Genomic DNA, 24,817 nt, shown 5'->3' with positions numbered 1-24,817 from the left:
GGGGTTGCAGAAATGATGGGAATAGAAAGGCAATACTATGCTTCCAATGCTTTTCACTAGTTTTACTAGCTGGCTTGGGAGTGAGAAAAAAAAGGAAAATGAAAATAGCTGTAGGCAGGATTAAACCCTTCTGCTGAAATATTCCAACTGTCCTTTTCTCCACATTCACTTAATCTTCAAGCAAATCCTTCTTTTTTTATTGGAAAATCCTAACCCTTACCTATTCTCTTGCGATGTAAGCAGGTTAGCCATTGCAACTTATTAAATTGCAAGTGTAATGTTTATAATTTTGGTTTAAAGAAAACCAAATTATTATTATTATTATTATACACAAAAAATGACATTGTACACAGCAAACGAGATAACTATGCTGGGTTTCGTATCACAAATCACTAGTTGAACATTCCCAAGCATTTAGGACTGCATGATGTATTGGCAGATTATGCGAGCAGATCCCACTAAGGTGGCCTTCTGCAGTTGGCCAATGGTGATTTTGTCAGCGCCAATTGTTTTTAAGTGCTTGCCTAGGTCTTTAGGCACAGTGCCCAGTGTGCCGAGTACCACTGGAACCAACTGCACTGGTTTATGCCAGAGTCTCTGCAGTTTGATTTTCAAGTCCTGATATCTGGTGATTTTTTCAAGTTGTTTCTCATTGATTCTGCTGTCACCAGGTATGGCAATGTCGACGATCCACACTTTTTTCTTCTCCACAATTGTGATATCCAGGGTATCGTGTTCCAAAATTTTGTCAGTCTGTATTCGGAAGTCCCAGAGTAGTTTTGCATGCTCATTTTCAACCACTTTTTCAGGCTTATGATCCCACCAGTTCTTTGCTACAGGCAGATAGTAGTTGTGACACAAGTTCCAGTGGACCATCTGAGCGACTGTGTTGTGACATAACAGCTCAGTATGTGATTGATGGTTTCGTCCGCTTCTTTGCAGAGTCTGCATTTGGAGTCATCAGCAGATTCTTCTATTCTGGCTTTGATTGCATTCGTTCTGATGGCTTGTTCTTGGGCTGCAAGAATCAGGCTTTCTGTTTCTTTCTTCAGTGTTCCGTTGGTCAGCCATAACCAGGTCTTTTCCTTATCTACTTTTCCCTGGATCTTTTCAAGGAACTGCCCATGCAGTGCTTTGTTACACCAGCTGTCAGCCCGAGTTTGCATTGCTGTTTTCCTGTATTGATTCTTGATTTGCTGCACTTTGAGCAGCTTCCTATTATTGACCTCCATCATCATCATCATCATCATCATCATCATCATCATCATCATCATCATCATCATCATCCCAGTTAATTCATAAGGCAGTTCAAGAAATCTTGGCAAAGCAGTTCATCTGTACTTCTTCAGTAGAACCCAAATCTGAGTATCAACAATTTCATTCTTTGCATTACTCTAATCCAGTAGATTTTTCAAAAAGGATTCATCTACAACAGCCATCCCCAACCTTTGTTGGATGGCGGGGGGGGGGGAGAGGGATCGCGTGAGCGGTGGACCAGTGCACAAGCACATGCAGATCAACTTGTGCAACTTGAGTTGTGTGTAGACGTGGACATGTGCTGGCCCGCTGCTCGCACAAATTAAGTTATGCACAGATGCTCGTGGGACCCGGTTCCAAATAGGCCATGGTCCAGTAGTTGGCTGTGGCCTGGGGGTTAAGGACTTCTCATCTAAAGAGCAGGAAATATCCATTTGGAGCGTGTGGTACACTGAAGAGCTGTTAATTCTTGGGGAATTCTTTTACAGAAGTCATTAGGCTCCAAAAGCATCGTGAAAGAGAACACACCTTTCTGTGCGCTACATTTTCTACCGAAAATCAGCATTTCTTTTAAAATGTCACCAGGATTTCATTACATATGCTTGTGTGTGCAGCATGTAGTTTAAATATATCTCTGTTTATTCTTATTCAGTCATCTGCATGACTGTAGATAAACTTGGGTATATTTAGGCGTTTCCCCCTTAAGTTGAAAAAAACTATTTTTGCCCCAGGATGTTGTCATCAACACCACCCTTTGTGCTTTTGTTTCAAAGCCCTCTGGATCAACACATGGTGCCTACAGACTTCACAGGAACAGATTTACAGTTATTTGCTTCTGTGGGCAAAGGGAGGTAGAAATCTTGTAGCCCTTTATTGTACAGCTAATAAAAGATAGCACAGCATAAGGAGATAAGCCTGTCACATATTGCTTATAACCTTAAGCAGCAGTATCAGAATTCCAGATCTGTCATTTTCAACTAACCAGTCCATAACTTTTAGGACTGGCCACTATAATTCATGCTATGTTGACTGGCAGGTTTAAGGTAATGCATGCTAAATATTTTAACCACTGCAGATCCATTGAAGCGCAGATTCAAATGAATTTCATTCAGAATTTTACTGGGATTCAAAGCTGGATCCATCCAGGCATCTGCCAGAATCAAACTCTGGAGAAAAACATTGGGTGGTGGTAGTGGAGGATGGAGATGGCTCCTATAGTTCCATGGTGAAAAGTATTTTATAGCTTTCTTCTTTAGGTTTAAAAAGCTACTGGTAGTCGCATGTTCATCCCAAGACATGCTGAAAAAGGGCCCTCAATATTCTATCAGAGTGGTGTATAACTTTAAACAGTTAAGATTTTCATTTTCATTTTTTTATAAAAAGACCAGACCCTCCTGCTCTCTTCTAAAAATTATAAAGTAAGTGCAATATCCATCTGCTCCCAGTCAAATCTGGAGAAATTGCCTGATTGTGAATCTACTGCTAAAAAACAGAACAGACTCGGTGTCTTACGAAACCCTACTGATGAAGGATCCAAGCCAACTGTTTAAAGAACTTAATTTCGGGTTCCTACTCTAACTTTTAACAGAACATTTCTCAAGGTTCTCAAGAGACTTCTCAAGATGTTGCAGACTTCCTTCTCTACTCGTGAAGTGCCAAATGTATCCAGAGAGATTCTTCCTGAATAATAGTGCTTTCTGCACGTAACCATAAATAAGGGTGAAAAAATTTCCCCTTCTCACGCATAAGCTACGTGTCAAAATTGTATGCTTCTGCATCCAAATGCTTCACAATCAGGAATATCCCGTTTATGAACGATATATATGGGCCACGAACATGAATTAGAGTAGCTTAGCACACTATCTGCTATTGTGACTCCCTTTGTATATTCATTCCCAGAAAAGGAAGTGTACTACGTTAAATATTAGGATGGTGCAAACAAAAACTCAGACTACACCTTTCTGAGTCATCATGGCTGAGCTTCTTAGTCCTGTTTCTAAAAAGACGTTCAGTTTGCCGTCTCAATGAGAAAAGAGGAAAAAGCATGTTTAGAGAGGCAGTAATCCATCATCATGAAAACAATTGGTAGCGATAATTCTTTCAAAAAAAAAAAAAAAAGGGAAGCTGACACATAAGAAACTGAAGCAACTTCCCATACAATAAGGATTTTTGTACTTACGCTTTTTCCAGAAAAGCATCCCTGGACATGTTCTGTGCCAACAGGTTTGTGGCCAGACTGAAGATTTCTTCTGACCATTCCTAAACAGAAAAAAAAAGAAAGAAAAGAGATTCCATTTACATTCATCCAGAGAAACTTCTCTTCAAGGTTCTCTTTGAAGGGTTAAATCTTCCCATAGGAAAACAATCAAGGTTGGTGGAAAGGTGTAACAAACAAGCAGAAATGGACAGGTTTATGGACACGTGCGAAACAGCATGGGGTAGAAAGCATGGCGAATGGCATTGTGTTAGCAGAGAGAATTGAACAAGAATGAATAACAAGAAGTACGATCCCATTACTAACAATATCATCATACCTTTATATCATGTTTTGGACATACAGCTAATCCTCCACCTATAATCACAATTGGGCCCAGAATCTCAGTCACCGATGGAACGGCCGTTAAGTGAAATGCCACACAACCACTCAACACCCACAATCTCTGTTCTCCCAGTTGCAGTTATTAAGCAACCGTGGACATCATTCACCAGAATGTCAAGAAGAGGTCCTAGGTCTCCATGATGTGGTTGGCAGAGAGAAGGCTCAGGCCTCCCAACACAACCAGTTGTTCAGGTCCTCTCCTTGCCCGACCAAAAAGAGCATTCACAATAACCTAGGTGTTTGCTAGCATTTTCAAACAGACAGACAGATAAACAGACAGAAAGAATTCTTTATTGGCCAAGTGTGATTGGACACACAAGGAATTTGTCTTGGTGCAAATGCTTTCAGTGTACATAAAAGAAAAGATACATTCATCAAGAGTTAAGATTCATCAGGTACCACACTTAATAATAGTCATGGGGTACAATAAGCAATCAAATCATACTAGGAAACAGTCAATATAAATCGTAAGGATACAAGCAATAAAGTTACAGTCATACAGTCACAAGTGGGAGGGGATGGGCAATAAGGAGTGATGAGAAGATTAATAGTAATAGTAATGCAGACTTTGTAATAGTTGAACAGTGTTGAGGGAATTATTTGTTTAGCAGAGTGATGGCATTCGGGAAAAAACTGTTCTGGTGTCTAGTTGTTCTGGTGTGCAGTGCTCTATAGCGTCATTTTGAGGGAAGGAGTTGAAACAGTTTTATGTCCGGGATGTGAGGGGTCTATAAATATTTTCACAGCCCTCTTTTTGACTTGTACAGTATATAGGTCCTCGATTCAAGGCAGGTTGGTAGTAATCGTTTTTTCTGCTTCACTCCTCCAGTGTATTGAGGGGCAGACCTCAATTCTGGCAAAACATTGGTGAATGCTATTGTTTTGGAGGGCTCAAAACATTAGCAAATGTCAGAATTTTCCCCTCACCCACCAGCATCCCCAGCCTTTCAAAACAGTGGCATTTGCTAGCATGTTCTCCTCCCCTTCTAGAAGTTGAGGAGTACCTGTTTTAAATACTATTTTATACCCTTACAACAAAACCATAAAGGAGATTTGTACAGTATTATTGTCTCAATTGGGTAAGCCTATGGCAGAGGTAATACGTAAATTTGGGATGTTGGGGCTGAGTTTTTGACCTCTATATATTTTCTTCTACTATTCAATCACGTCCAGTTCTCAGAGAATGTCCTGCAGTTTTCTTGGCAAGGGTTTTCTGAAGTGGTTTTCCATTGCCTCCTTCCTAGGGCTGAGAGAAACTGACTACAGGTGTTGTTGAAAATATATAGCCACAACTGGGACTAGATTTTCACTTCACTAATCAGGGCAGTCACTAAATGAACCTTCATGTGACTGGATCTGATGTTATGACTATTTTTACAGAGGGCGTTAATCACAAATCCACTTTGCCCAATTAACTTTGCTTGTTGGAAGCCTACTGGGAAGTTCGCAAGCTGCAATCATGTGACCATCATACAAGGGAGCTGATTAACAAGCATCCAAGTTGAAATCACATGACCACTGGAATGCTATGATGGTTGTAACTTTGATGATGGGTGGTAAGTCACTTCTCTGGGGCGCTCAAAACCGGGAAATGTCATTAAACAAACGGACATAAGTTGAGGACTACCTGCAGCCCAAGGTCACCCAGCTGGCTTTTGCCTAAGTCAGGGCTAGAACTCAGAGGCTCCCAGTTTCTAACCCGTTGCTTTAAGCACTACACCAAACTGGCTTCTATATTAGCTTTCTTTTATTAATATGCAAGAACAGAACCATGGAGTTCAGACCTTCTTTTGGAAGGTTAATGAATAAACCTCTTGATGATAATATAACAACCTCATTTCCATTTGAGCCACATTATGTAGCAGGAAACTGACATATTTTAATGTAGACTTTACACAGGCTTTAAGGGAGCATATACATGTGCTAAGATGGTTGTGGAGGTCACAGAATTCCCCACGCCAGCTGCCATTCCTTTTTCTCGATGGAAGTCTGGTCTAATTTTTCTCTGTAATATGAGAGCCACATTCATAAGAAAGCACAAGTAGGCAAGAAACACAGCAGTAAATGGTGAATTAAATGCTGTATGAGAAAAACAACTCCCAGCCAGGATATTTTACAAAACTGCAATTGGCCAATTTAGGGAACAGGATTCTGCTATGGATAATCGAGAACTGTAAAAATTAATTTGGATACTATGGTCACATGTCAAGTCTCGCTGAAGTAGCAGCAATCACATGTTTTAATTAAAGGTTCCCACGCTCCGAAAAACACAGATGCCCAGAGCCTCTCTCTCTCCTGCATATAGCATATTCTTCTTTCATTTCTTACCCTTATTCCCACATCTATGCTGACAGCTTGGAAAATCTTGTAATCCAATCTTAAAGTCTGAGGCTTATTATATGTAAGCTTCCCTGCTGTTCTCCTTCAATATTTGGTCTTGTAAATTATCATCTTGCCAAATAACTCTCTTCCCTTCCCTGAAATTCATAATGAATTCCAATTTACAACATTTCTGTAGAAACAATGCAAATACACTTGTCTTCAATCTCCTTTACATAAAAAACCTTCCCTTCTTAGTTCACTGCATACTTGGCGACCACACTATTATTAGAACTACTTCAGACAGAATCCTTGTACAATACTACATTAACACTTGAGAGACTTGAAAACAGTGTTGATGTTTGTCCCAAAGGTGCTTTTCAAAAGGCAACCAGACTGCATTTTTTTTTCTGAAAACATTTCACTTCTCATCCAAGAAGCTTCTTAAATGTTTTCTTGAAAACATTTTGTTTTGCTGAGAAACGAAACATGTCAGAGTTTGTTGCAAAAATCAGATCCACATACAGATAACTGATTCAGCAGCATTTATTAACTTCTTTATATGCATAATAACACATGAAGTAAATTTACAATACCAACAGCAGATTCTTCCAACGTGGTAGCAGTTACAGGCAAAACATGAGCAGAGGAGAGAGCAGTTTCAGTTTTGAGTTCAGAGCAGACAAGTCTGCAGTTTCAGAGCTCATAGCTTAATACAGAGCCAAGCCCAGGCTCCTTCCAGTTTCAGTTTCCAAACAGTCCTCATTGGCTGACTTAGTTGCTATGCCTATTCATTGGCTGACCTTGTTACCATGCCTCTGCCAGTTCATGAATATTCTGACAAAATATTTTCAAAAACAAAACAACAGACACACACACACACACACACACAGAGAGAGAGAGAGAGAGAGAAAGTCCGTTTATCTTTTGAAAACCACTTCGGGACAACCATGACTTGGATGCTTGATAATCTCCATAGATAGTTTTGATGTTTCAGGCCAAATACTCCTTAGCTAACCATTTAGCACTTCTTTTCCATCGGATCATCATAGAGTTGGAAGAGAACTAAGATGTCATCAACCCCCTACACAGTGTAGGATTCACTTCACCATCCCTGATAAATGCCTAGGCAGCTTCTGTTTGAAAACCTTCGGTGAAGAGAAAGAAACCACTAAATGCAATCCTCCCTCTGGTTCTAACTTAAAGCATTTTAGATGATCCGATCTCACCATGAGATTTTAATGGCACGTGAAGCAAGCAAAGATCTATTTCAATTGTATAAGTATTCTGTCTGAATGCTGGAGCAATTTTGCATTTTTCTCCCCAAACCAAAAAGGAATTCTATTTTAAATACATTCCGTATTAATAAATTAAAGTCAGAGTAAACATAATTATTCTGCAGATTAAATATGCTTCCTTTAATTCAAAGAAATTAAGCCAGAAGGAATTTTCTTATTGAGAACTTAAGTTCACACCTTCCTATTCTGCCTAGCACTCAGTCCTTCTACACTGCATCTAATTAATTCAACCAACTCTCCTTGCTCCTATTGAAAATTCAGGGTACTACTTCTAATATCAAACTTATCAATATAGGACCATTAACATTAAAAAGGGAGTTATTAACAAACACAAGAAGCATTGAATCATGTAGATCCTCCCTATTGTGTAGAAAAGCAAGGTTAGCAACTCAGAATCTGTTTTAGGAGAAATACAGATATATTTCTGCACTTTAGTTCTGGCCACACTCAGTATAACCTTACCATTATCAATGGTATAAGCGCAGGGGGGTCAAGCTGGCGGCCTTGCAGACGGATGCATCACGTGGAGGCCACGCCCATCCCAGTTCCATGAAGGGAAAAAACATCGCAAAATGTCACGTGACAGTAATGTGATGCCGTGAGTTTGACGCCCATGGTATAAAAGGATGAAACAGCCCATCTTTTGTTCATTATCAGGGAGTAAATGTTTATCAAAAATATGGGAAACAATTATCTATAGTTTTTGACATCAAGTTCTTGGTAAGATACATTGGAAGTAGCTTGCCCTTGTCTCCTTCCTAAGGTTGAAAGAAAGCGATTTTGAATCCAGAATGACACAGAATAATTTTAAACAGAAAGTCCAAACTCAGACATTAAAATTCACATTTTTAAGGAAGAATGAAAAAAGTGAGTTAAGTATCAGATGGACACATGCAAAAACAAAGAAAGAGTCAATAGGAGGTAGACCAATAGATGAAAATGATTATTATTTGTTAGAATGATAGAATCATGGAACTAAACCTTCCTCCCTTGAACTGTGAATACTAAAACTCTCACAAGGTCCATCAGTGTGACCATGGAAATTTGGGTGGCTCGATATATTAGAGAATACCAGGTTGGAAAAAAATGAAGAGGGAGGAAATTCCAAAGACAAGGGATTTACAGTGAAGGAAGTTTTAGTTGCAAGTTTCCCAGAGTCATTTAGGATTCAGTCAAACAAACAAACAAACAAACAAATAAAGCAAAGCTCCTTGTTTCTTTTTGTTACAAGACATAGGCAGTCTATTATCTTGGATTTCTATGATTTCAACAGCAAAAGAAACAAAGTAATCCTTTTATTGCAAGGTTCTCATCAGGGCTATGGCTCATCCAACATTTTACCCTGTCTTATCTTGCTTTTTTACTTTCCAAAATCACCAACTGCTTCTTTCACATTGCAATGCTGGAAGAATTAATAATATGTTTTAATTCTCCTTGCGACACTAAATGCTACAAAGATTGAACATAAAAAAGGTTACACCTCAAAATACTTTTGGTGTAAAAACAGAACATTCCTCACACATTTAGAATTCACATTCTAATGATAATAATTGGATTTGTTTTTAGACAAAGCACGAACATCACTTCATTTGAAATGCAGCCTCCCTCTCTGCTCTGTAATTCTGTCTGTTTTGAAAAACTGGAGGATTGTTTTTGTTTGCTAGCTTCCATCCTTATACCCTTATTTGTTTCTTGATTTATTTTTAGTGTCAAACATTATAGTCCTACATCAATATATATATTAATTAGAATTAAGAAAACTCCTGTTAATATACTTCATCTAACCAAAATGGAGAACAGAGGCTTAAACATTTGATTATATAGATTTGATAGCTTGTAAATATTTCAAGTACACAACTCCCATTACTATCCCTGGGTGGCTATTTATTCACTGCCAAGATAGATGAAATACATCATTCAAAGGAAGGACTCAGCACCCTAAAAGACATGCCAAGAATTGCATATATTTTGAACATGCAGAGACACATTTAGAACAATGACAGTGACTTGAAATACAATATGGAATGGGAAAGATTGTCTGGGCAGCCTCCAGTATGTTTGTTCCCTCTGCCATCCTGGACAAAGTTAACTTGGAAATGTGCCTTTGTTACAGTTCTTCACCTTAAACATGTTTGGCTACCCTGATAGCCCTGATTTTTGAAGGTTATAGTTCCTTTCTCCTCTTAATGACAATCAGTTCTTCATATTTTTGTGTCCAGTAGCAATTATTCTTCTCCATCAAAAATGCTGGACAAATGAAGGAATTCTAGAAGTGACGTGTTCATATATCCCTAGCCTTCTTTCAAAGTACAAAATTCTAGAATCCTTTCAATAGAAAAATACAGGAAACTAGAGGTGGAATCCTGATAAGGAGGTAGCTGATGTAAACATCTTCTCCAGAGTTCCTAGTAATCTTCCTTGTACAACTAGTATAAACTTCCATTTTTAAATCTCATTTTTAAAACATACCTATTCAGTCCTATTCCTACTTTTTATTGGCTCCAGCAAGCTTCCCAGGGCGTGGATATGTTTGGGAAATACTTTCTTATATTGTATCTTCATTTAGGTTTCACTCATACATTTAAAAAATAAAATAAAAAGAGTGCTCCATACTATCAAAATCCGGCGCTTCAGGAATTCCAGTAAAATACAGTAGATCAATTCCACCCACCCTCTCTTTCATGCTTGGTCCCTGTTCACCAAAATAGTATGCTTGATGTGGCAGAAGCAAGATATACCTATTTCACTTGCCTCTTTGCCATCCACTTTTATATTCCTCCTGTTGTTTTGATTTCCCTTCCCAATGAAACTACTCTTTTCTCTTATCTCCTATGTTCTTCCTTTTTCCCCTATTTTTGCTGGAGTGTATGAATGTGTTCAAATATTGCATCTTGGAGATGTAATCATTGTTATATGCTGATGGAGGAGTCACTTAACTTTATAAACGGGATCATTTATACACACACAGAAACACAGATACACAGATCTAAAACCCAGGGGGAAGAGAGGAATTGCCACAAGTGATCTCAGTGTGAATTGGAAATGTTACATTAACAGGATGGTAAAGCTGGATTGCACAGAACTTTTCTCTGTACAGATATGCAGAAAAAGGATTGTCCTAAATTTGCCATGTAAAATTCAGGCTCATCTTCCTTTGAATGAGGTTGGTAAAGATGTCCATGGGAAAAAGAAGAACACCTCATGAAAAGCAGTTTTTTGCACTTATCCTTAAAGACATGCCACACAATTGCACAGACTTCGAACGTGCTGACACATTTAGGAACCAGAGGATTGTAACTGCCTAGAAATACAATTCAGCATATATAAAATTGAACGGACAGCATCGCTTATGTGCTCAGTCTGCCATATTGGGCTGAGGACCTATCATAAACTTTGAGTCTCTTGCAAATTTGCCCCTGTTATGGTTATGGTCAAAGTTATTTGTTAACTTTGAGCCCTTTGTTCACTTGGTTGGACACTTAAGTTACCCCAATACCTGGATTGTTTTGATCTTATATATACTTCAGATGGCCAAAACTTTACAGGAGACTGAAACTCCAGAACAGAAGAAATGGAAAAAACTGAAAAAGAAAAGAGCTGGAAACAATTAACAACTGATAAGAGGGGTAGGGGAGAGAGGGTGGAATTATTTTGAAGTTTCTGTTTAAGCAGCTTGCCTTAGGTTGGTGAAATACACGTAACCCTCCCCCCCACACACACCCGATTATCTAATTCCATACTTTCATGAATGTAAAAACCCTACAACTACAGTCATCTTTTAAAAGATTGCAAAATCTGATGGCTGGCTAAAGGTCTGATCCGCACTTGAGAAATGTTGATCAGGATATTTTGTAAAAGACTTCAGAAAACAATGATTTCCAAAGGGTTTATTCAGCACTTGTCCTATGTGTTCTGCAAATGCTGTTCTGCATTTTCTTGTTATTTTCAAAGTCTTCTTAAGATTGTTAGCCTCAGGCTACCATAAAAGCAAGCCAAACAATGTGCCAGAAAAACTGCCTAATGATAGTTAATTGCAAACAGGGCAAAATGTCAAGCCACTAGAAAATAGTCCGAGAGATATGCCACCATTAAGGCCAGTCAAAATAAATATAGTTGAATGAATATCAGAAAGTGACACGTACTTATGGCATGGTTCCCACACAGCGTTTCTCCTGAGGGAAACTATTTTTGGTTTGCATTTATTACAAGGTGAAGTGTGTTCGTGCACAACAAACCAGATATACATTAAAAAAAAGACCTATACTTTTAATACATTGAGTACAGCCGTGAATTGGATTGTTCAGGTTTTTGCAAGTTGTTGAGGAGAAAACAGAGCCAAATATCCATTAATCAGGGTTAAGTGCTGAAAACTGCTAGATGTTTAACATAAAGCTATTGCCTTTAGCACCTTTCTGTGTCTAGAAATCTGATTGGAAGGCTGTCCTTCCTTGTAGATCAGGGATGGGAATATAACTCTTTAAATTTAGTTAAGTTTCAATTCTTTGGGTTATTTTATACTATACATTTTCCCTTCTGCTTCTCTATTGCTTTTCTATACAGTTTTTCTTTAGCTTATCTATTATCTATAGCTCACATTTTTTTCAGTGAATTCAGAGGATTCTTTGTTTCCTTATGGAATAGAATAGAATTCTTTATTGTCTAAGTATGACTGAACACGCAAGGAATTTGTTTTGGTGCGAATGCTCTCAGTATACATAAAAGAAAAGATACATTTGTCAAGAGTCAAGATTCATCAGGTACCACACTTAATAATAGTCATAGGGTATAATAAGCAATCAAATCATACTAGGAAACAGTCAATATAAATCGTGAGGATACAAGCGACAAAGTTACAGTCATACAGTCACAAGTGGGAGGGGATGGATGATAAGAGAGATGAGAAGATTAATAGTAATGCAGACTTTGTAAATAGTTGGAGGTGTTGAGGGAATTATTTGTCTAAGCAGAGTGATCTGCTTATCCCCAAACAGTAGCTACCAACTGTGAAATGACTTCGGTTTACTACAAAAGCACCTAACAGAGAATGGACAGATATAATACAAACTTTGGTTGGAAAGAAGCCAAGGGTGATCAGTCTTCATTCCATATCATAAAAAGTATACTTCAATAGTTGTTGGAAAAATATTTCAGAGAAGCTAATTACAGATTAATAGACAGATCAACAGACACATGGAGATAAACCATATTTACACACTATTCAAAAGAGATCATAAAAAGCTGCAGAAACAGAAAGACCAGAAGACATCCTCTTCAGCAGCCAACCTCGATAAGCAAGGATTGACACCAGGCAAACAATCAAACAGAAAACTATAAAGGAACTACCCAGGAAAAAATACCTCTACACCAACAATGGCAGTGTGTACAAACGGGACAAATTTCACACTCACTAGCACTGAAGATGTTACCTAGTTGGATAATGAAAAGTCTGCAAGCAAATAAACTTAGAGAGCACCAAGGACTCCACAATATATTTATGTTTGATGAACTGCGCTGCCCATCTGATTTGACCAGCAAAGTACACATTAGCTAGTAGAGCATTATAAACATGTTTCAACTCATATTGCCAGCAGCTATGCTGACATTTTCAAAGATAGAATTTCAATTTCTTCCAAATAGACAAATTGGAACTCTACTCAGATGAAGAACCAATCAGGAATCAGCTTTCTTGAACTCTTGTATTATGGGCCAATCAGAAGTCAGTTTGCCAGGTTAAACTACTACAATTCAGTGAGTTCCTGTTCAGTAGTCTGAGAACTGTCAAGTCCACTACAAAGCGGCTCGCTCTGTTTCTGACGATCCTGGCAAAATGTCAGATACCAGTTCCATTAACTTTCAGCTAGAAAGATCTTCACTGCTTGATTGATATTTGCCATGAAAAGAGACTCTAGTTGTTGATCATCTGAAGGAGGTATTCAGCCTTTCTTTAGTCTAAGGTTGATTAAATGTACTTCTCTTAATTCACAGTATTCTTAATAAAGATCTTTATATCATATATAATTTGAAAGTACCTTCTTTCTCTCCAAGTTTTATTTCCTTCCTTAATCAATGGAAAGGTCATCAAGTTAACTATTGTCTTCTTTATTCCCTCTGAAATATCGCCATCTCCTTTGTTTTTGTTTAAGCTGTCACTGCCTTCATTCCTTGAATTAATAAATGCTTTCATTCTCTATTATATTGTTCACAGCCTCTATTACTAAGCCCCCAAAAAACAAAAACGAAATCTGTTCACCACTTTCCTATCTTTGGCTTTAAGTAGCATTCAGGCTAACATTACATTCTATTTTCTTAAACTTTTTTTTTTTCATTTTTTAATTCAGCTGAGCAGTAGATATACTGTATATGGCATACTGGAGCCTAGTTTCAACATCAGGGCAAAGAATTAGCAAGTTAAGAGCAGTCAGATAGGCACCTAGCTATTCCTAAGTTTCTCCTTACAGCCAAAGGGATAGAGATAATGGAGAAGGATCAGGAAAGTTTGCTGAACAAAGTTTGAAAGCCAAACCGGAAGGTGTTAGTTTAATGGAAGAATAGCAAACAGTGCTATATAAACAGTTATTTACTGCAAATTGCTGTCAGATGCTTCCAATATCATCACATGCAGAAAAAATGGGAATGGAAAGGGAAGGAAGCTCCACTTACACATATATCATCTGAAAGCAATCTAAGCATATAAAGGAACCTTAAGAAAATAAAAATTGATATTAGGTGGCTGCAGCTTAGCACTTTCTTGGGAAATGTGCCAATCTGCCCCCCAAAATAATAAAACAAAACTGAGGGATCTTAGGAAGCTACAACCAATACGTTTTGCAAACTGGTCTTAGGGCAGCTATTCTCTAAGAATGCCTATAGCCTGTTCTCGAAATATATCCACAAACCTAAAAAGCTCGTGAATCATCCTATTTCCTGTTCCTATTTCTATTCATAAATATAATCTGTCCTATTTCCAAGTTAATTTGCATTTTTATTATGCACTTTATTATCCACAGTATGTACTAATTAAATGCTTACATTTTACTATGCATTTTCTCCCAAGCACATTTTGCTAAAGGTATTCTTTCACAAGATATGCAGTACACACATATGCGCGCGCACACACACTACACACACACACACACACACACAAACAATTTTTGAACTCGGAAAAACCGAAAGAAAAGAGAGGCAAATTTAAATCAAGAAAAATATCAGAACATTTGGGAACTGAACACGTAAGACAAATCCTTTCAATTTATTTATTTAATTCCATCCTGTTTACTTATAGAAAGGAAATAAACCATTTGGCCTAAGAATAAGCCAATCTGATTTTCAAACAACACATTTCAAACATAATAAAGCTGCATACTCACTCATTTTTCTTCCTTTCTTGCACACTGTTTGCATGCTATAGTTCAGATTATGCTGTTTCTATTAACTCTAGCAACAAATTATGTAGTTTAATGCCCCTCTGAACCAATGGATTTCAAGGTTTGCTACTTCATGAATACATTTCTCTCATTCATGATGTGCATCATACTTTATCCTTGAAGACACCTGCCTCAATATAGATGAAAAGGTTTTTTCATAGAAAAAGACAGCCCCTAAATGATCCGTGTTCTCCGAGGCACTTCACCCAAATTGGAACCGATTGGTGAAAGTTATTTTTTCTCACTTATTTGGTTTTGCCAGAAGGGAGGGGAGGAGAGGGAGGACCCGTAGCTTAGGGGTGGCAAAATGCATTGCAGAAAAGCAACACACACAAATGACTTTTCCATGGAAAAGAGTTTGAGGCAAAAGGTTGACATGAGCACCCCAGATGTTTGAAGGGGCTAGGAATTGTAGATCAGCAACATCTGGAGGACCTATCGCTTGGAGAAACTCTTGTCAGGCAGAGTAGATAACCCTCTTGGTAAAACCTGATTTAGACTTGCCTGCAACTGTGCATAGGCATTGATGCATACCTATGTTGTGAATGAGTTGATTGGGTACGCATAAGTTGCAGATGGTGGCAGATGGGCCGATACACATACCCTCCAAATCTCAATTACGCATTGTGTGGAGATGCGTGTCCTGCATGCTGATTGGTGGATTTGATTTTCTGTTGGGAGGTGGGTGGAAGGTAAAGCACATTCCAATGAGGTTAACATTGGAAGAGGTATAAAGGCAACAGCTATGCAACTCTCTCTGAATAACAGATGCACATGTTCCCTGATATGCAATGATGCAGAGGTCTAACCCAAGCTTAATCAATTATAGTGCTATATTTGCAGCTATTTTTTATAGTGCTATTTTGTAGCAATCGCCAGAACCAAAGAGAAACCTTGCTGTGAGTTGTTTAAAGAAGTATATGTTTTCCCATGAGCTGTGAAGAGCATCCAGTAGTGGGAGGTGCTTCAGTCTCTTCATGTCTAGGCTGGGCTTAATTTGTGGAACACTCCTCCTCCTCCACGGGACTCCTCCCCAGCGTTCCCCAGTTTGGCTCAGTCTCGTTGGGGATAGGCAGTGCTTTTTTTCTTCCTTGGCCGAAACAGGAGAATTATTCAGCAGGTTTGGAACTAGTCCAGTTTGTTTTTTCAGGCTTTTAGCCTCCAAATCACATTATGATCTCCCGACGTTAGCTCTCTCCATCTGGTCGTCGGAGATCGTTTGCATTTTCGGGCAGTGCCATTTTGCAACCCAAAGCGGCGGTTGGCTTCGGCATCGCTCCGAGCCCCCCCAACCGCTTGTTCTACCCCCTGCCATTACGATTCCACATTGCCTTTTTCTACATTGGCAATAGCAACGTGGGCGTTTTTGCCCTCATCTGAGTCGTATCATTCACTTTTCCCCCTCAGAATGCCATCTTGGTGTGGAAAGCGTAAAAGCTTAATTCTTTCCACCCCTTTCCTGGCTGTTTTTAGCCACAAGGAGAAGCCGTCAGAGGCATTTTCTCCACGTGGCGGAAGTTTGTTGCTGGGAAGAGCGCGCACCAAAAGTAATGGCCATTGTTTTGGTGTTGTTTTAAAGACAGCGTGGCCACACTATATGTAACTCAAGCTGTGTGAGGTAGTTTTCCTTCCTGATCAGAGGTTTCTCTTCAGATAACCTAAGGAATTATTATACCTTGTTTTCTTATTAGATTCGAGTCCATCCATGCATTATTGCTGGCTTAACCCTCACAACCTTACCCACCCAGCGGCACAACAGTGAGCACCCAGGCCCGTGTCCGCCTGTACAGGGAAGCTGTTGAAGGCCTCTCTTTATTATCTTGGTCTTTTCAGGAGTTCTTAATTTGGCTGTTTGGATATTCACTCTATTAAGCTGTTTTCTATTAATATATATATATATATATATATATGGATCTTTGGTTGTTCGGGTTTTCCCGCGTAAAATTCAAGTATCTAGGCAACGTTTCGATGAAGTCTCATTCATCATCTTCAGGCTTCTGTCTCCGGCTCTGTGCTTCTCAGAGTAATGGAGATTGCAGCTGCTTCCTCCTTTTAACTGCCAGTGGGGTGGGACTTGATTGGGTGGGGGCTTGGCTGTGTTCTGATTGGGTGGGGGTGTGTTCTCATTGGTAGGGGGTTTGGCTGTGTTCTGATTGGTTGGGGGTTAGCCGTGTTCTGATTGGTTGGAGGCGTGTTCTGTTCAGGTGGGGGCTTGGTTGTGCTCAGGTTAGTCTTAGTTGCTGGGGATTTGAGCTGGAGAGTTGTGATCTGGCTGTTTGGCTTCTAGTTCTGTGGTCCTGCTGCATCTTCATAGTGGGTGTCGGTTTGCTTCATGTATGGCTCAGAGGGGTTTGAAGTGGGTAGTGATGCAGCTGCAGTGCAGCTTCTGGTCCATGGTCGTTTCTCATTTTCTGAATGGGTGGGAGTCTGTTTTCTACATGGAAGTGTGGTGGTGGTATCTTGTGTGGCTCTCATGGGTGTGGGTCCGTGTCCTTCTTCATGTTAGGTACTCGTCTGTTCATGAGGGCGGGTTTCCAAATGGCTGGAAGGCGGGAGGTGTCATCTCGTTTGTTCATGCTGTGTGGGCGTTTTTCTATCTCTATGGCTTCTCTGATTATTCTGCTGTTGAAGTGTTCGGTTTTGGCGATAGTTCTGGTATTTTTAAAATCAATTTCATGTCCTGTGGCTTTGAGGTGTTGGACCAGGAAGAGGTCGCTTTCTTCTTTTTGATTGAGTTCTTATGTTCTTCAATGCGTGCACTTATTCTTCTGTTAGTTTGTCCAATGTATGTGTTAGGGCAGGCAGTGCAGGGATTTCGTATACTCCTTGGTTTTCTAATTCGATTTTGTCTTTGGGGTTTCTTAGGATGGTGGATATTTTTCTGTTTGTGCAGAATGCTGTTTTGATGTTGTGTTTTTTGGAGGATCTTGCTAATTTTGTCTGTAGTGCCTTTTATATATGGGAGGAGGGCTTTGCCATTTTCTTGTTCTGTCTTGGATTTTGGTAGGGGTTTCTTTGGATTAGGTGGGTAATCTTCTTTCTTTGGAATCCATTGGCTGTAAGCACGTTGGTGAGAGTGTGTAGTTCGGTTTTTGGTGTTGTTCATCGGCTAAGCATTTTGTTCTGGAGATGAGTGTCTTGGCTACAGAATTGATCTGTGCTGGGTGGTGGTGTGAGAGTGCATGTAGATAGCGGTTAGTATGTGTTTTCTTCTGGTAGATGGTGTGTCCTAAGGAGCCATTGGATCTTTTGTATACCAAGACATCTAGGAAGGGAAGTTGGTTGTTGGCTTCTGTTTCCATGGTGAATTGTATTTTGGGGTGTAGGTTGTTGAGGTATGTGAGGAAGTTGTTCAGTTTTCTCTTCCCGTGTGGCCAGATTATGAAGGTGTCATCTACGTATCTGAGCCAGAGTTTGGGTTTGTGGTCGTATTTTTCTAGAGCTTGTGTTTCAAAGTGTTCCATGTAGAGGTTTGCGATGACAGGTGAGAGGGTGATCCCATGGGTGCTCCTTCTATTTGTTTGTATTTTTGTCCATTGTAGGTGAAGTAAGTATTGGATAGGCAGTGGTTGGTTAGATCTAGGATGTGCTTGGGGGTTGTATTTGTTTTGGATGGCTGTCAAGGCTTCTTTTATTGGCACTTGGGTGAAGAGGGATATGACATCGAAGCTTACTAGTAGGTCGCTAGGTTGTAAGTTTTGTTTCTTTATGATCTCGATGAACTGAATGAGTTTCTTACGTGTGAGAACACGGCTAACCCCCAACCAATCAGAACACAGCCAAACCCCTACCAATGAGAACACACCCCCACCCAATCAGAACACAGAACACAGCCAAGCCCCCACCCAATCAAGTCCCACCCCCACTGGCAGTTAAAAGGAGGAAGCAGCTGCAATCTCCATTACTCTGAGAAGCACAGAGCCGGAGACAGAAGCCTGAAGATGATGAATGAGACTTCATCGAAACGTTGCCTAGATACTTCGAATTTTACGCGGGAGAAAACCCGAACAACCAAAGATCCACATACAAATACCCACAGAACCTCAGAAAACATATATATATATATATATATATATGATTATCATTCACTATAATAATAATAATAATAATAATAAATAATAATAATATATTCAGTATTAATATCTTAATAACAAGATATTATTACTGTGATACAACTCATGTATGTATGTATGTATATGTATGTGTATGTATGTATGTATGTATGTATGTATGTATATATATATATATATATATATATATATATATATATTTGTTTTCTGAGGTTCTCGGTATTTATATCATCTCCAGAACAAAATGCTTAGCCATGAATGAACAACACAAAAAACCGAACTACACACTCACCAACGTATTTACAGCCAATGGATTCCAAAGAAAGAAGATTACCCACCTAATCCAAAAAAGAAACCCCAACCAAAATCCAAGACAGAGAACAAGAAAACGGTAAAGCCCTCCTCCCATATATAAAAGGCACTACAGACAAAATTAGCAAGATCCTCCAAAACACAACATTAAAACAGCATTCTGCACAAACAGAAAAATATCCACCATCCTAAGAAACCCCAAAGACAAAATCGAATTAGAAAACCAAGGAGTATACGAAATCCCTGCACTGCCTGCCCTACCACATACATTGGACAAACCAACAGAAGAATAAGTGCACGCATTGAAGAACATAAGAACTCAATCAAAAAGAAGAAACGACCTCTTCCCTGGTCCAACACCTCAAAGCCACAGGACATGAAATTGATTTTAAAATACCAGAACTATCGCCAAAACCGAACACTTCAACAGCAGAATAATCAGAGAAGCCATAGAGATAGAAAAACGCCACACAGCATGAACAAACGAGATGACACCTCCCGCCTTCCAGCCATTTGGAAACCCGCCCTCATGAACAGACGAGTACCCAACATGAAGAAGGACACCGGACCCATACCCATGAGAGCCACACAAGATGCCACCACCACACTTCCATGTAGAAACAGACTCCCACCCATTCAGAAAATGAGAAACACCATGGACCAGAAGCTGCACTGCAGCTGCATCACTACTCACTTCAAACCCCTCTGAGCCATACATGAAGCAAACCGACACCCACTATGAAGATGCAGCAGGACCACGAACTAGAAGCCAAACAGCAAGATCACAACCCCCAGCTCAAATCCCCCAGCAACTAAGACTAACCTGAGCACAACCAAGCCCCCACCTGAACAGAACACGCTCCAACCAATCAGAACACGGCTAACCCCCAACCAATCAGAACACAGCCAAACCCCTACCAATGAGAACACAACCCCACCCAATCAGAACACAGCCAAGCCCCCACCCAATCAAGTCCCACCCCACTGGCAGTTAAAAGGAGGAAGCAGCTGCAATCTCCATTACTCTGAGAAGCACAGAGCGGAGACAGAAGCCTGAAGATGATGAATGAGACTTCATCGAAACGTTGCCTAGATACTTCAAATCTTACGCGGGAGAAACCCGAACAACCAAAGATCCACATATATATATATATATATATATATATATATATATATATATATATAATATATTATATATTAAGATTATCATTCCTATAATAATAAAAAAATTTTTAAGCGGGTATTTGTACGTATGGTATTCAGTTTTGTTTGGGTATTTTCCCACGTCATTATAGTTGTGCTTTTAAAGTTGTAGCAACGTTTTGGCAGAATCTCATCTACCATCATCAGGCTTCTGTATTGGGTTCGTCTGTGAGTCAGACTTTCACAGCTGTTTCTGTTTTAAATTTGGTGCTAGCCTACGCTGTGCCAGAATGGTTTTTTCTTCATTCTGATCGGTTGGGAGTCTTGGTCTGTGTTTATTGGTCTTGGAGTTTGCTGTGTTCTGCTTGATTGGTGTTTCTAATATCTTCTGTCTGTTTTGTAGCTTTTTTTTGTCTTGATTGGCTGGCAACATTGTGTTTCCTGTATTGGAGGCTTTTAGTGCGGCTTGGCTCCAAGTAAACGTACGGCTATCATTTATTAGGAAGCTAGGTTTCATCTGGGTGCCTGGTTGGGGTGTGTTTGATACCTCCAGCTCAAACACACCCCAGCCAGGCACCCAGATGGTTTTATTTCTGGTCTGTCTTTTACAGTTATGTTTTGGGTGGGTTGAGCTATAGTTTCTTTTTGTGTGAAGACGGCTGCAAAGAATGAGTTAAGCAGTTCTGCTTTCTCTCTGTTGCCTGTTACTTCCTTGCCATCTTCTCTCTTTAGTGGAACAACTGTTTCCTTGATTGAATTGTTAACTGTTAGCCAATCCAATACTCTAATCAAAAGTATATGTATGTGTGTAAGCATATAGTCCACCATCATAGTTTGTACAGCTGAAATGTCTGTAACATAGAATAATATATTATAGCATTATTATAATAATCTAATCATGAACATTAAAAACATCACAATGGCTGTGATATAGTTATATACTTATTTGGGGCGGGGGGGGAGATAGCCCTTGTATAACAATTATATTCTCAATTCCTAGACATTAGGATAACTCATTATTAATTCTATCTTTTTACGATTCAGTGTCAGTGTACTGATCCAATGCATTCAAGCATTAGACAAGAATAGGCATGGCCTTTCCTGGTTCAGATGTAGAAGTGAAGTAGACTTGGGTTTATCAGCGTACAATTGACACAATACTTGAAAACTATCCTCTAGCCATTCTCAAAGACCTCAGAAGTAGGCAGCCATTTTATACCTTGAAATTGTTTTGAAAAAAATCATTTTTAGACCGAGAAAAGATGTAATTTGGATGCATTGGAGTTACTGGAGGAGTCAGATGAAACCTGCTTTTCAGTCTTATAAAAAAACAACCAGAAAAGCCATTAAAGGTTAGTGAGAGGAAGGAGGGAGCTTGATAGTGATAAGAGCTTGAGGAATATCATGGACGGCTTTGTGATGGGCTGGAGAAGGTAAACCCCATCTGCCATCCTGTCACAAAGGGGTATAAACTGTATTTGTGACTGATAACCTTGGTTGGGGAAAGTAACAGATAAGAGGCTTCCCTCATGGAATAGAAAAATGGAAATAGGCATAGAAGCTGGCAATGGTATAAGGTAAAGTTGGAAGAAGGGAAAGAAAAAAAATTAGAATGTATGACTAGCAAGCAAATAAGGAATTACAGTAAGTAATCTTGGACTGTTTAAGGCAGGGGTGTCAAACTCACCTTGTCACGGCATTGTCACGTGACATATCGTGACTTTTTTCCCCCCTTCACTAAACTGGGCGTGGGCACAGCCAGCACACGTGACGCATCTGGCCCACAGGCCATGAGCTTGACAGCCCTAGCTTAAGGCATGTAAATTACAGGGGTGTTCAAAAAAAGCAGAATAGGAATCAGCATAGGGATTGCTATGCAAGGAGAATGACACCATGAAGCCAATATCCAAAGGGAAAAGAGGAACTGAAGGCAACAGAAGAGAAACCCAAATGTTGCTAGCCATATGAGATTGCCTGCTAAATTTAACTGAAGGCCTTGATGACCTCTTTGGGGAATTTAGTAACAACTTCACATTTAGATAAGCCACACTGTCATTTTGGCAGAAAATTGTATTATTGCCATCTCTGAACTATATACTAGTTCAATCATAAAGTAATTTACTGCAAAATCAACCTCCTTTCATAGTAGATAGAGGAGGGAGAGAGAACCGTAGCTCAATTTATATAACTTAACAGACGTACACTTGCTTAATTATCAAACTTTAAAAATCAACTGTTGAGAGAAACTAGTAGTTTCTAGTCATGTTAAATATAAAGAAAAAATGCAAGAAAGAGCTTGTATGCTGTATTTTGTTCGATAAATCTTGAAAAGTCACGACAAAGCTACAAGCTGGATTCCTAAACAGCATTAGGAACACAGCAGTGACACCCAATTTTGTGACATGCCACAATATCTCTATGCATGATGTGTGGAACAGTGTATTAGTCAATTAACAGTGTGAAACATAAATAAAATGAAAATATATACATACAGAAAGAAAAAGAAAAACAGAGAGCAATCCAAATATGAAGCTGTGAGGGATTTCAAGACTTTATGAACTCAGAGTACCAATTTTTTTCATCATATACCTGAAGGGTAAGATAGAAGAATCAAAAATAAGTTTCCTTTCAGATGGAATGCTATAATTAGGTTGTTGGCTATGGCATTACACAAATATAATTAAGTACAGGACTACAATAATTTTTGCTATGAGAACTGTAGCTGAATGCATTATATTACTTCTCTAAAATCAAAGAATACTCATTGCAGTATTTTGAAAGTGTTGTTCCCTCAAAAATAAATGTTTGACCCAAGGGAAAAATTAATTAGATTAGTGAGGAAAATGCCAAAAGAGAAACAATTACAGAGTTTATGTCAAGCCTGAATTTGGTTAGATGGTGGATTGGTTTATATCTGGGTTATTAGGTTTGACACACTTGGGAGCTGAAAGGGGTGAGAGTTGAGGTGGATGGAGCTCCAGCCAAAACAATATAGCTGGATGAGTCAGCCGCTTTCCAATGACTGCCTGACCAGAGTAAGGAGGAGCAAAGTCACCAGGCAACTGTTTCACATCCTTTGGATAATGTGACATATTGTTTTAGAATATTGAGTAAAACCTAGTTATAGTGATGTGGAAAGCCAAGAAACTTTCAATACTGGCTTCCCACTAGTTAGTGCCAAAATTGTATATCTTAATAAACTTGTCTTTTGAGGAATTTAAATGCCTCAAAGTTCGTTTTATAATGGTTGCATTACTTGGAACCTGACAATTTATTCTAGTTCTAATCAAATCAAATCAATGCTTGTTGAACTTCCATTTAAGTTGTTAATTCCATCATTCTTCTATGAGGTTTATCATAATTCATGCAATCCTGCATCTATGCTTCATATATTCTCCTGTAACCTCAAAGGAAATTGGCACATTGCAACAATAGTGATCTGCATTCTTTCTTGGAAGAAATTATTGACTGGTTTTCTTTAATTACTAAATATAAAGTATAGTGGTGGTCTGGTTGGAAAACAATTAATTCCAGATTTATATTTAATCAATATCCCATGAAGTCTGCACTGAAAACCTTTCCTCCTGGAAATATTGAATAATTAGTATCCATATTAGTAGAAGACAGAACAACCTTCCAACCCAAGAAAAAGAATACCTCTCTCAAGTTTGTAGATCTTATTGTCTTGCCTATTTTACACAGAACTCAGGCTGATCAGCTTTCTCACAAATAAACTGTCTATTCCAGCTAATCCAGTATGGAAAAAAAATCTCCCAAGTTTGGCTTTTGTTACAGAAATACATAGAAAGGTAGCCACATTTTGTCCTCATGAACTCTGAAATGCTTTTAACTATTTAACTTACTGTCTTTTATTCACCAATCTTTTCTTTTAAATTGTGTGGTCGGTCAACAGTTGATCTAAAGCAGTAAATAAAGCTAAACTGAACTAAAAAGAAAATCAAGTCACACATTCCCAGAAATAACAAAAGTGCAATCTTCAAACTGATTTAACTGTAACATTCAGTTCATTTTTTTTTTCAAAAGCAGAAAAGTGCATGAAACTTGGTTCTAAAAAGCATTGCTTGGTGCCATTCATTGTTAAAGTTTCCATTAATTTTACTTCAGCCTTAGAAAAAGAACAGAACTGCCTCAACCAAACAGCAAATGGAAATCTCAGGAACTAATTATTCTCCACAGCCAATTATTAAGAGGCAAACTTCCAGAAGCTAAATATAAGAATGGCTTTAATCATTTCCTCAAAGTGATTTCCAAACTCTTCTCCCTGTCCAAACCTCATTATTTACAACAGGGTATAATAAAAGAAAAAAAAACGGCCAAAAAGAACAATAAGCTTTTTAAAAAGCCTATTGAATGAGGCAGCTGAACAACAAGGCC

General features: G+C 38.9%; 1 protein-coding gene across 4 annotated transcripts in view; it reads right to left on the bottom strand.

The window, feature by feature from the left end:
* Positions 1-24,817, bottom strand: part of PLCB1 (phospholipase C beta 1) — a 468,720-nt gene that overhangs the window by 164,168 nt on the left and 279,735 nt on the right. For all 4 annotated transcript variants that reach the window (XM_026710475.2, XM_026710474.2, XM_087918907.1 and 1 more), the window contains exon 5: positions 3,437-3,516. In XM_026710475.2, coding sequence (XP_026566260.1) covers positions 3,437-3,516 — 80 coding nt within the window. The remainder of the gene's footprint in view (positions 1-3,436; positions 3,517-24,817) is intronic.

The sequence above is a fragment of the Pseudonaja textilis genome, chromosome 1 (assembly GCF_049901715.1).
Source record: "Pseudonaja textilis isolate UNSWEBS1 chromosome 1, rPseTex1.2, whole genome shotgun sequence".
Lineage (NCBI taxonomy): Eukaryota > Metazoa > Chordata > Lepidosauria > Squamata > Elapidae > Pseudonaja > Pseudonaja textilis.
This window is presented reverse-complemented; position numbering and strand designations above follow the sequence as displayed.